Source organism: Pimephales promelas, chromosome 22 (assembly GCF_988280905.1).
Source record: "Pimephales promelas chromosome 22, fPimPro1.hap1.1, whole genome shotgun sequence".
In the NCBI taxonomy this organism is placed as follows: Eukaryota; Metazoa; Chordata; class Actinopteri; order Cypriniformes; family Leuciscidae; genus Pimephales; species Pimephales promelas.
Window position 1 is genome coordinate 13,488,253 of NC_142790.1, and position 13,295 is coordinate 13,501,547.

Sequence of the window (13,295 nt, forward strand, 5' to 3'; positions counted from 1 at the left end):
CGCCCATACTGGCAGGCTATGACGCTGTGAAGGCGCAAGCGCCCTTCATTGGACGTGATGTCACATCGGGCTCAGTGGTAGGCTGCTGCAGTTCCCATTAAGGACATTTTTTGGCTTCAATATCTCGAAAAGATGAATCTTTCGAATAGCGAAAGCTAAACTTACGTAATACTCGTTCTCTCTTCTAGAGAAAACCGAGGTTAGGTAACTGATACGTTTTATTTAGTAAAAAAAGTAGAAACAGTGTTGGTACGATACAGATGCATCTCGCTGAAATATTTCAAGTTGTCAACTAAGAGAATCCTAGAGTATAAAGTACCAACATGCTAGCTTAGCTACATGCTAACCAGCAGTCAGAGTTAACTGTTGACACTTTTCACAGCATTATAAATGCAACCCAAATTGTTGTTTATTTAGATTTACTATTTTTTAGCATTTAGTAATGTATTTGTAATAATCTCTTAGTGGGCTATTAGGTGCTTTTTATTTGTGGAATTGTTGATTTTAAAACATACTCGCAGTGTGTGACATCATATTGTGACACTTGCAGTGTGCATCAAAAAGAATTTGCACTCTCAACTCCTTAGCACAAGTCCACCTTCGGTGTTGTGTAAGGTATTCTGTTTTGTTGTTGTTGTTGTTGTTTTTTTCTTCATTTCTGCTTCCTGTCCCTGTGCAGGCTCTTTTATTCCATATGACAGTATAAACAGCTCAAAAACCCTTTGATTTTAAGGCTTAATTTATGGCCCGTAGACCGGTCCCTTGGGATACGACTGCAAGCAGTATCAATAGGCTAATGTCAAAAATGTGATGTTCAGTAAAATGTCCTGGTGTGTATGATGTTTAAACGAGTGTCCTCACCGATTTGCTTGTTGTGAGTGCAGTCTGCATTCTGATTAAAAAAAAAATTCTTCCAATGTCTGTGAGGGAGAAGAGTGAGGAAAACTTGTTGCAATAGATGCTGCTTCAAAGCTGGACAACGTTTTTTAACATTTTTCCTATCACTCACGATGGCTATGGCGATACCATATTTTGAAGTGTCATGATTCAATTACAATCGCATCAGTATGTTTATTTATTTTGTTAGTATGGTTGGTATGTTTATTTATTAGAAGTTGGTCTGAATAAGCATTTCTGAATGTGACCAGAGTCACTTCTATGATGCACACTTACCACTCAAAAGCGAAGAGAAAGATACATTCTGATTCTGCATATTCACTCTCTTATTTAGTTACCTTAACCCCAACCTTGGTAACATAGGACTCTTTGTCTTGTGCTCATTATATGCCATTTAAATCTGGGTAACACAGGGCCCTGGAAACATAGGAATATCTCATCTTACGCAGATTTTTCACAGTTTCAGCCACGAGCCGAATTGAATTGTTTTGGGAAGTACCCAAATTTGTATTGTTAAGAAATTGTAATGGTTTTATTTTGTTCTGCCTTTTGCCAAGGTGATTATAATTTTTTTCTGTAAATCCTCCCACAGGTTCACTCTAGCCCCTGAGCTGCACCCAGATTGGATGCTAATGCTATTCTTTGCTCATACACACTTGACAGTGACTGTCACTTTGGGGTTACTGCTTGTGCCAAAGGTAAACCCACCAATGAGCCATAATTTTTGATTATTTGTTGGCTAAAATCCAATTTTACAGAATTTCTTAAATAGCCATGCCTTTTCCACAGTTCTTGTTTGCGGGTACACATCTAAGGGATGACATTGCTACAGAGGCCTATGAAGATGAATTGGACATGGGGCGGTCTGGGTCATACCTGAATAGCAGCATCACGTCTGCCTGGAGTGAGCACAGTCTGGATCCAGAGGATATTCGGGTAGGTGCCCTGTTTTCTTTCCTGCTTCTTTTTCCTCTCGACACTATCTCCTGCCTTAGTAATTAACTAAAATTTCATAATCTGCAAATAACTTTTGACCCCTTGTCCTATATCCGATGAAGATACTGAGCCATGGCAGTTTTTTATTGCAGACACCAGAGGAAATGGGCCAGCTAAGTTCTATTAATGGCTGTGGCGTAAGGTCTTGCGACAGTCTTTGGGAAAAACGTACCAACGTGAGCAGAGGTTTTTGTTTGTTTGTTAGAGCTGAAGAAGTCTCTCACAGAAGACCCAAATTTAGTTCATAGGAAGGAAACTTTGCTAATAGGATAAAGCTCCGCACTTGGTATAATATTGTTGATTGACTTTGACATGGCTGTTATAAATGCTTTGAAGTTCTTCAGAGGCTGTTTCAGACCTAACAATAAAACACAAAATTTTCATATTTGACACTGTCCCAGACTGTCCTGTCTTTAATTAGTGTAAAACCGCATGTTGGTTTGGTCTAACGTCTTCGAGGCACTGTCTGTAGTTGCAAAAAATGACTTCTGCATGTTTTCTGTGCAATAGAGCGTCTGCTTCAGTGTAACTAGAATCATTTTATTTTTAAAATTTCCACATGTAGACCTCTTTTGTGAATGAATGGCCGTTTTGTCTTTAAATCTACAGGAAGAGCTGAAGAAACTCTACTCCCAGCTGGAGATATATAAGAGGAAAAAGATGCTGGCCAACAATCCTCACCTGCAGAAGAAGCGCAGCTCCAAAAAGGGCCTAGGCCGCTCTCTCATGCGCCGCATAACTGAGATTCCAGAGTCAATGGGTCGTCAGTGTAGCCGTGAGGACAAGGAACTGGGTGAACATGGGAGTACCCGCAACAGCATCTGTGTCCTGAGAAAGAACCCTTTTGACCCCTCACAGTCTGTTAAGCCTGCCAAAGACGAATCCTTGAAGAGCAAAGTGTTCTCCCTTAAAAAGTCCCACAGCAGTTATGACCATGTTCGAGACCACAGTGAGGATTCCAGCAGTTCAATGACAGACAAGATGGAAGTCGCGACCACAGAAGGCTCCCTCCTTGAAACCCTAATGGGAAAGAAGCTTGCCAAAAAGTCCTCTGAGAAGATTGATGCAGCCAGTGAGTCAACAGAGTCAGTTCCCTTGGTGTGCAAGTCAGCTAGCGCTCACAACCTGACAGCTGATAAGAAACCTATTCACCCTAGAACATCCATGCTGCAGAAATCTCTAAGCGTTATCGCCAGTGCCAAAGAGAAAACACTTGGTCTAACGGGAAAGGCGCAAGCAGTGGAAGACTCAACGAAGAAAGCTAATCAACACAACAAGGATGTCAAGACCTCAGCTGAAGCTGAAGAAAAGGAGGGTTATCCAAAGATGATTGTCAGCCAATCAGTGGAGTACAAGCAGACAGCTGCCAAAACCGGTATAATGAAGCCACAAATGAGCGGAAGCCAGCCCTCTATTTGCTCAGAAGCAGGCAAGGGGAAAGATCTGTACGATCTTTCAGAGGTGTGCCCTTGGGAACTGGAGGACTTGCCGACTCCCTCCGAAAACAAGGTCCATAAACACGTGTCCATTGCCCCTGAGCAGACCACCACAGTCCATGGAAGTAGCAACAAAGCGACAAAGTCGCAAAAGCAAAAAGGCACAGAGCAGTCACCCTCTATGGCCAGGCATCCAAACCAGAAACTTGCAGATAGAACAGACATATGTCCATGGGAGGAAGGAAATATGGACCACAGTACGGCAATGGTGTCGAAACCTAACTCCACTGGTAAGCCTGCCATACCCCAACCCCAGGCTTCCGGTGAGGTCCCCAAAGTTCTAAAAGCTGACGTCTGTCCATGGGACTTTGAGGAAGTGTCAAGCAAGCCAAAGGATTCAGCTTGCTCCCCTGATAAGAGCAGACCAAAAAAGGGCACCACATCAGCTGAAATCAAAGGCAAAATAAGCTCCTCGCCTACTGAAGTCAAGGGCAATACACCTACAGAGGGCAAAGTAAAGAGTGTTCTCCCCGAGCCTACTAAATCCACAGGCCGCTCACTGCAGCCGCCCCCTAGTGCAGAAGTGTGTCCGTGGGACTATGAGACTGCCTCGGGTCCAATCTCTGAAAAGACCCCTTGTTCCCCTCAGGTTTCTAAAACAAAGGAGACCCCTGCTATAAAGAAGGGAGCTTCCCCTGTCAGAATATTAGAGAAGGAAAGAGAGAACACAAAGGATCCAGATGATGATAAAAAGAAATCAAACACAAAATACAGGTTCACCTCTGGCAAGACAAAAGAAAGACCTGTCAGCCAGTCCACACAGGGTGAGGTTTGTCCATGGGATGTTGAGAGAAGTCAGGAAATTGTCTCAATGGAAAAACAAAAAAGCCCAAATGTTGCATTAGCAAAAGGCAAGCAAGCAGACGTATGCCCTTGGGATTTTGAAGATGCCGCAACTGGTAAAGAAGTCAACAGGAGCACCAGTTCATCTACTAGCAAACAGATAAGTTCAAATTCCAAAGGCAGAGTTACTAGTAGTGTTAAAATGGCAGATGTCTGTCCTTGGGAATTTGACGACCAAGCATCAACAAAAAAAGCATGACACTTTACCTGAATTAACCATTAGTTAGTTCCCATTATATGTGCTTTTTCTTTCATAAATACACCATAGAATATAAACTTTTTTGGTGATTTGGAGAAGAAAATCAACAAGTCGCACAAGCTGCCTTTCTCTTCAACCCTTTGTTTTCCCTTTGTGTTTTTTTTTTTTTTTTTGGAATAAAAATACAAAAATACAAAAATGCAACAACTCACCAGGCATTCCAGATTCTAAAGTATTGGTTGAACCTTTAAATAGAAACGGTAGTTTACAATTATGCAACTCTTTATGTGCAATGTAAACAAGATGCCTATACTCACCACATGTATACATTTGAACCCTCATAACAGCTGCATCTGTAGCCCCTCCTTGACTGTGGCTTCCATAAAAGATTGTACAACTTCCTGTGGGTGTGGACCATGCATGAAGTGTCATGGAGTAACTCTGATCCATTTCCTTGTTTTGATTTGATTCATACATTCTCGTTTGGTTTGAGTAAAACATTTTTGCCAAAGATAGCGGTGAAATCCAATAAATCTAAGAACTCAAACCTCAACAGCATAATAGAGTACCACTACATTTGTACAGTGAGCCGAATATGGCTGCTAGAAATTAGCCTGTAGCACTTTAGTAAAGAAGAAAGACAGATGTAAACTGGATATAACTCCATTCACATTTTCCCTTTTTTTGTCTTTTTGGCCTTGATGTTTTATGCCGTTCCGCAGTGAGATCATATGTGCACATTTGCAACATTTTTTTTTTTTTTAAGATTTCTTGACTAGAAAGAAAGCTAGTAAAAAAATAATAAAACATAAACATTTCCAATGCTTCCAAATTTGCTGATATATTATCCTGAATGTGCCTATTTAAATAGTCCAGTCTTACTTTGTATTGGGAGATGTGAAACCTTTGTCATAGCCCATACATGTTTATTGAAACACTTGATGAAAATCAGCATCTTATTTTTGAAAAGAAATGAAGTTAAGTTTTTTCTATATTAGCAATGTTGCAAAATTGTAAATGCTTTTTTGAATGGGGTATGCTTGGGGAAAAGTCCACTACTGAGTTCATGGGACCATAGAAATAATTTCTCTCAGCGTAGGGCACAATCAGTATGGTTTCTGCCTCTATAATGTCTTTCCTTTTGTCAAAATTACAATTAGAACACTTAGCAAACTCATATAAAATTCTGACCCAATTAAGCATCAATTTCTTTATCATGTGTCTGGTATCTTTAACATTTTTTGGGGGTGATTACATCAGTTTACAAATAAAGATTTAGCTTTTACTATATTGTTACTTATTTATTTATTTGAAATTGCATAGATTTCTTAGAAGAAAGTTTTGAAACATCCCCAGAGACAACTGATGTGAATTCAACAATCTATCTAAATTATTGTTGGAATGTTACCATATCTTGTATGCCTTCACACATGGTCTTTGGTAATCAGTAATGATGTCAAGGTAATGGTGTCACAACACATGAGGCATGAACTGCTGTACAGTAAGATGCCCAGTAATGAAATATTCATATAAATGTTGACATATTGCAATTGCAAATGGTTTTGACCCAATCCTGCAGTAACTAAATGTTTTTTTAATGTATTGACAGGTTCTTGTGTTTTGTATGTGCACACTATGAGTTAGCAAGAATACAGAAGAAAAGGTCATACCATGTATATATGTTACATGAACCAAAGAGGTAAAAAGAAAAAAAAAGAAAATGTACCTAAATATATCATTCTTAACATTCTGTGAAAGAATCAAATGATGTCACACTCCCATCTCTCTAAGTGGGGTAAATTTACCAATGATCTCTGGGTATCTTCCCAAGTTATATTAACACAGTGGGTCATTCCTGTTCTGCACTACTTTTAAGTCTTTAACCAGACTTTCAGAAATATGCTCCTGTCAAGCTTGACATGATTAATTATCATTAAAGAATTTAAGGTCAAATGGGTTTCTTGTGGGGTGCACGATATATCGGCCACCATATCGGTATCGGCCGATATCTGCTCATTTTTATGTTATCGTTATCGGCCCGATAATAAAATTTGGCTGATATATTAAAACTGATAAATAATGAATTATTTCCTTCAACACTTGACACCTGAGACACTTAAGATGTGCACTGTTCAACATGATTGATCTTAATTGCTTGAAATATGATTGGAATCAAAAAGGAAAATATAGTTAAGTGCAAAATGTGCTGTCATATCGGTTACATGAAATTATAATGAGAACATTACAATGATTACTGATTTGCAATCAGGCTTTCAAAAATCATATAAAAATTGGATTTAGATTTATCGGCCGATATATCGGTTATCGGCTTTCAAACATAAAGAATTATCGGTTATGGGTATCGGCCAAAATGTTCATATCGGTGCATCCCTAGGGTTTGACTCAATTCTTTAAGAGCCTTTTGTGTCAAAAAAGGTTCTTTGTAAGGAGAAATGTGTTTAATACTTGCATAATACTTTCATGGTTAATGTGTTATTTCCAAAAATGAATTAAAACTAAATTAATTCAAAGTAAAATTCATCTAATATGATTTCCATCTTTAAACATTGTGAGTTTAATATTTTATACAAACTGTACAGCGGAGTAAGAATGACCCAGGTAGTATTTTATCGACTACAAAGCAGCAATCAAGAGAGTATCACCACCTTCCAAAATTGATATAATCTGCTTATAATTTAGAATTTCTGGATATGTGCTCATGGATTTCTAGGTACACTAAAGGGATCTTTCAGCAACCTATAGACTGCTCCTAAACTGTCGAGTCATCTCATGCTCTGGTAAGAATAATACACTCTCCAGAGTCCGTTCTTAATGTATGCCTAGATGGATGTGTAAAATTGACCAACTTTGTTACATAGAGAATGTTTCTGGGAATGGTTGTTGTATCGTAGTGCATCCCTCTAGTTTACAAGTTTTACTCATCAGCAGGTTTATTTCTATGTAGTATGATGTAAGCACTCAGCTCATGACCTGTTAATGTTAATGGTAACCTTGCCTATTACATTGTCTTAGTGCAATGTTTAGTTCAGTTTTTGGAGTTTACAAAAGTGAATATTTATCTATTTATGAATTGGTTTTGGTTATTTAGCTCGTTTACTTGGGCCCCGCGCGTCATGTGTAGGGGGAACACTCCTACTACTTAACGCGGTATTGTCTTAGCTCTAACTCTCGTTGCTTCTGCATGATAATGAGAAATTAGTAAGACTGATGTTTCACTGCCCTTGATAGAACTTTAAAAAGAATCTTTGATCTTTTTTGGACTGTTACAAGTTGTATAGTGAGTGAAACTGTACCCTACCCACTGTATTATGTGCTTGTTATATTAAATGCTCTATGACAAGCTTATAGCATACACATATGGAGATATTTGGTAGATTTATATTGTGTAATATTGTGATAGCATGTACATAAAAATACCTCCTCTGCAATAAATATTTCTACAAAAAGTAGTTTTGTGTTGGCTGAATGTTGAAAAATGATAACACATTTTTCACTGGTTATGTTTTTTTTAAATTGTCGGAATTTCAATACATTTTTGTTCACACCCTGAGCAATCATTTTGAGGATTCACTCACACATTTAAAGTTGCCATTATTGTGAACAATCTTTCTCTCTTTATTTATTTTTTGACCTTATAATGTTGAATCAAGATTTCATAACTGTATATTTTCTAGTGAACTTGTGATCAATAAGACATCTCCTCATTTACTGCTACAATGGTCAGATAAGTATGATTTAAACCATGCTAATACAATTCCACTAATGGCAACATAATTTTTTAGACTATTTAAAAGAATGTTGTGGTCAATAGTATCAAATGCAGCACTATGATAGCAATTTTAAAGGGGAAATGAAGCAGTCAATCAAGTTTACATGATTTACAAGATGGATTTCCACTATAATCAACAATTATATAAGAAAACATGACAGATGTAAACATATAAAAGAAAAAAAAGAAAAACGTTATATCTTACGCCGCCATTGTGCAGTATTCTAACATGTGACGTCATGGGGTTGGTTGGCTTTAGTTTAACAAGCTCTGGGCTGTGAATATGCCGACATCAAACTGTTTACACCACAGTGTTTTGACCGCGAACAGCTGTAAGCATGAACTAGCTAATGCTAACTTAGTGAAGTTTATTAGCACCAGATAAAAAGACGACGTCTTATTTTATATGTTAACAAACTGCACGTAGAAACAATGTTCACGATGTCTGGCTGCCATCATCTGCCCGTCTCGTCAACACCATGTAAGTTAGCATGTATTTGTTGAAGGGGAAATGAAAAGTCCATGTTTTCGCACAGGTAGAGCTAGTAGCTACATTTAATAGGAAAAAGTGTCTTCGCTCTGACATCCTTCAGGGAAAGCATTGCCGCTTCCAACACATCAACCTCCCGGCACAGTTCACCAGCAGCAGCAGCAGCCATTTTTTGTTTTCAAGTAGCAGTGATCCGTCGTCTTTCTGTCGTCATTATGTTAAAGGGATACTCCACTTTTTTTGGGCTCATTTTACCACTCCCCCAGAGTTAAACAGTTGAGTTTTACTGTTTTCAAATCCATTCAGTCGATTTTCTGATATTTAGAAGAATATCAGTAACCAGACAGTTTCTGCTAATTGTAAATTCTCTAAGATTATTATTCACTAATGATGTTCGACTTCACCAGTTGGAGATCACCAAAATTAACGTTAAAGAGGTGTGTGATGAGATACTTGGGCTCATTCCCAATTCACCCCTTGGCCCTATCCCTTGTTTTCGAGTGTACCCCTTGGCCCTTAAAACAGAGTTACATGGGCCAAGGGGTTGACCAAAACTCATATTAATTCCAGGTGTAAACAGGGCCATTGATGAAACCTTTAAAACAGTTCCGTACAGAGCCATGATAATTGCATCATAGCCTACAGTGGTTCAAATTTGTTGCATTTGCAAAAATATCTTGGTTGGTTTTGCCTTGTCAGCATTTTTGCTTTCATCAATAATGACTGATCTCCCCACAAAGGCTCCAGTTAAGTGGTCATGGCCTATTCTCAAAGTAAATTTGTATCCTGGCAGTCTTAGTTCTCTGCAAGGTTTGTTTACTTTAAACTTAAAGAAAGCCTTTTAAAGCCTTCTACATTGTAACCACTTTAGGATATTCATATGCACGTTTGGCTCAGCTCCGGAAAAGCTTTTATGGAGATGCTGTAGTCTTTCTGACAGGGATCAATTGGTGCTCAGTATGGGGAAAGTGGATAAGATGATATCGGGTTCTTCCTCATATTTCTGTCAATAGCCAAGCTGCTGAAGATCAGTCCAGCCAACTGCCTTTTGCATGTGGTGCAAATACTTGATTTCTGTTCAACCAGGAAGTTTGCTTTTGCAAGCTATTTCAAACTGCCAAAACAAACTCCAACTGAACTTTTGCTTTTGCCTGATTTTGTTCTGAAATTTACACACCAATTCGTTTTTCAATATCGGGGCCTTAAGCTTTATAGCACAATTCTCCCAGGCCCACTTACGCACAAAAGAAACACTCAATGCTTAAAGTCGGCATGAAATCAAATTTGATAAATCTTCTTTTTACATGTAATGTAGTGTTTATTATAAATGATTTATATGTGCACTTCATTTAAAAAAATAAAAATAAAAATATCATGTACTCTTATGATCTCTAATCAAAATTAATACATTAGCCTTTCCTCCCCCCTCAAAACTGTATGAGTGTTTGTTAAAAAGGCCCGTCCCGTCCCTCTGCTGTAAATGCCACCAAGCCAAAGTGACCGTTGAAACGTATATGAACAATATAGGTTGGAGATGTGTGTTCGGTTGCTCAAACGCTCAAGTTTTATTTACATTTTCCAATACAACCAACGTTGGTTAAGAAAGAAATGGCTAGTATTTATTTACACCTTTACTATAGAATCCAACGTATCATCAGCGCTCGGATTTGCTTCCATGGTGCTGTCAAGTATTACTTGCAGTCTGCGAGGTAAACTAAACGTTATTGGCTATAAAGGAGGAGGAGCCATTCAATATGTCCCACCTTAGCTTCCTGTTTCAGGGGAAATTACGCCAACACATCAAACAACTCTGCGCATTCCACTTCAGTGGGCCTTTAAAGCATTTTCTTCAGTTAAAACACCACTAAAAAATACTACAAAAACTGTGTAAGTGCATAATTACATATTAACGGGGGAAGATAATGGGGTGACCAAACTGAAGTCTATTTGGCTACTGTAACATTTTTCCTCTCCTTCCAACAAACACTATAGCCCAAGCTTCATCCATCCTTCGATACTAAAGGTTTAATGACCTAAGGTCGCTGTAAACTCTTTGGATTGTGAGTCCTGATGAGCTGTAATGTAAGGTAAAAGCATACTAAAAGAGTATAAACAAATCACTTTAGCATTGATTTCTCTTTTCAAGAGCACTCTGTCAGTGGAACGAACGGCCAATCAATATAGTGAGACTGGCTTCTCTCTTCACTGGCAGAAATGGAGAAGAATGTAGTTTCAGATTCACTGTATCACATCTGTTTACATGCAGAGGTCATTTCATATTTCGTAAATGTTTCATATGTGTCATAAAATATGAGGAGCCTGTTATTTTTAGTATATTCAATTAAAATGTTAGTGATGTCATAACCGTGACTTCGCGTTTCGCACACATGCTCCAGAGAGGATGAGTGGGAGACACAGGTTTGATTCTGGCCTGTGTTATGACTCACTTCCTCATTCCCAAAACCAGTAGGGAAGTAGATGAATTAGGTTAGTATTTCGAAATCTCCAAATATCTTCATCAACTAAACCTGATGATCATGTTCTCCAGCATGACTTCAGAGTGTTCCAAAGAGCATCAAATTAAATCTGAATGAATCTTCAATTTGTACAAAGTACATTTATTTAGATTTTACAAAGTCATTCATGTTTTAGATTTGAATTCTAATTTTATTTTCAGGGTTAAATTAGATATTATATTCCACATGGTATTATAGAATTAAATAAGAATATAAGAGATGACAGAGGATGTCAAATCCACAGTAGACACTGTTATTATTAGTGTTTTTAACAAAGGTGATATCTCACTTGTTTCAACTCATAAATATCAAATGTAGTGTGCGTTTTTTTAAAATCATGTTCTATACTTTCAAATTTAGCTTGAGCTGCTTGGTTATTTATTTGTTTAATTGTTTGTTTTATATAATGATGCAGTCAGTCATCTATGCAGTCCTCCTTCGTGAGCAGTGGGAGGAGCCAGCCTGATCTCAATTAGTCTCTGTAGCTAGCATTGTATTTATTGTGCAATTCACACAGGAATTTTTTTTTTTTTTACGTGCATATAGGCTACACAGTTTTCGTGTACATATGGTACGCATGCACTGGTGTGTAATACGCATGTACCCTATACACCGATAAACCAACAAAAAAAAAACACATTTTTGTGTATAAATTGCACAATAAATACAATGCATGCAATAGAGACGCATTCATGAGTTCGGTTACACTCTCAGGAAAAAAAAAGGTACAAAAGTGGTACGTGTACCTAATATGTACAATTTTAGGAGGGTCTAATTTGTAGCTTTAAAGGAGAACTCCGGCGCAAAATGAACCTTTGGTCTAATAAAATTAGTACCTGGTCAATCGTTCTCTGAGATTTGTTTTCATGATAATTGAATGTAAAGAGTTTTATCTGTAAAAACTGTTTAGCGTATAACGCCAGTAATGGGGGCATTTAATAAGTAAAAAGAAATCGCTACTTTATATCAATAATAAGGCTCAAAATAGCCCCACACTAACACAGTAACATAATGAGGGTCCCTACATGCAAAACGAATCATTGAGAACTTTGTAGGGACCCTCATTATGTTACTGTGTTAGTGTGGGGCTATTTTGAGCCTTATTATTGGTATAAAGTAGCGATTTCTTTTTACTTATTAAATGCCCCCATTACTAGCGTTATACACTTTACAGATAAAACTCTTTACATTCGATTATCATGAAAACAAATCTCAGAGAACAGTTGACAAGGTACCAATGTTTTATTAGACCAAAGGTTCATTTTGCGCCGGAGTTCTCCTTTAATGTACCAGTATGCACCCTTTAGGTACAAAAGTGTACCTTTTGAAAAGGTACCGCCCCAGTGACAGCTTTTTCCTAGGTGGCACCAGTGCTGATTGTGCAGGTCTTAGACGGGATTTTTCCCAATTCTTACTAGCTGTTGCCTACCTGTCATGGATCACCAGCTTCCTGACTGACAGGTAACAGCAAGTATGAGCTAGGAAAGAGAGCTGGGTTAATTTAGTCCGGAGGAGTGCTAGGATATTGAAAGCCGAACCGAACTGTTTTATCTAGATGTTTCAGGACATAATGCAGCCACGTGTTGACTGCATCATCCACTGACATGTGTGGCCTCCAGTTTCCAATGTAGAAACACAAAAACCCTGCAGTCTTCGGAGCTAATTCGTGAGCATTTCATTAATAAAGAATTGCATTAAGCTTCTGTCTATTATCCAGAGATGTATTATTGCTGGTGGTTGTAAAAATTAGTCACATATTCGTTTTTTTATAAAATAAAAGCATTGCACATTCAAACTATTTAAATGTTTGGATGTCTTATCATCATAAATTATCTAGAACAGCTTTTGAATGTCTTTTTTGACAGTCACAGTGGGTGGTCTAATGCCCAAAGAGCTCAGGGGTATAGCTAAATCCCTGCTAGCTCTGGCTGTGCTCAGAAGATAAATCCAGCACAAGACACCCACACAAGCTTTTCATTCCCCTAGGCAGCATACAGCAGGCCACGCATTTGTATTAGGACAATTCGTGACTCATCAAGGTGTTCCGCAGGCGATGTGACAAATCCTA

The 13,295-nt window shown here is 38.1% G+C and overlaps 1 protein-coding gene across 3 annotated transcripts in view; it reads left to right on the forward strand.

Annotated features, from left to right (window-relative positions):
• Nucleotides 1-7,901, forward strand: part of gpr158a (G protein-coupled receptor 158a) — a 148,553-nt gene extending 140,652 nt beyond the window's left edge. For 2 of the 3 annotated variants that reach the window (XM_089125668.1, XM_039666644.2), the window contains 4 exons: nt 1,490-1,595; nt 1,687-1,833; nt 1,986-2,069; nt 2,503-7,901. In XM_089125668.1, the coding sequence (XP_088981794.1) occupies nt 1,490-1,595; nt 1,687-1,833; nt 1,986-2,069; nt 2,503-4,431 (2,266 nt within the window). In that variant the 3' untranslated portion in view covers nt 4,432-7,901. The remainder of the gene's footprint in view (nt 1-1,489; nt 1,596-1,686; nt 1,834-1,985; nt 2,070-2,502) is intronic. The other variant, XM_039666645.2, reaches the window with a different exon arrangement.
• The last annotated feature ends 5,394 nt before the right edge of the window (nt 7,902-13,295 follow it).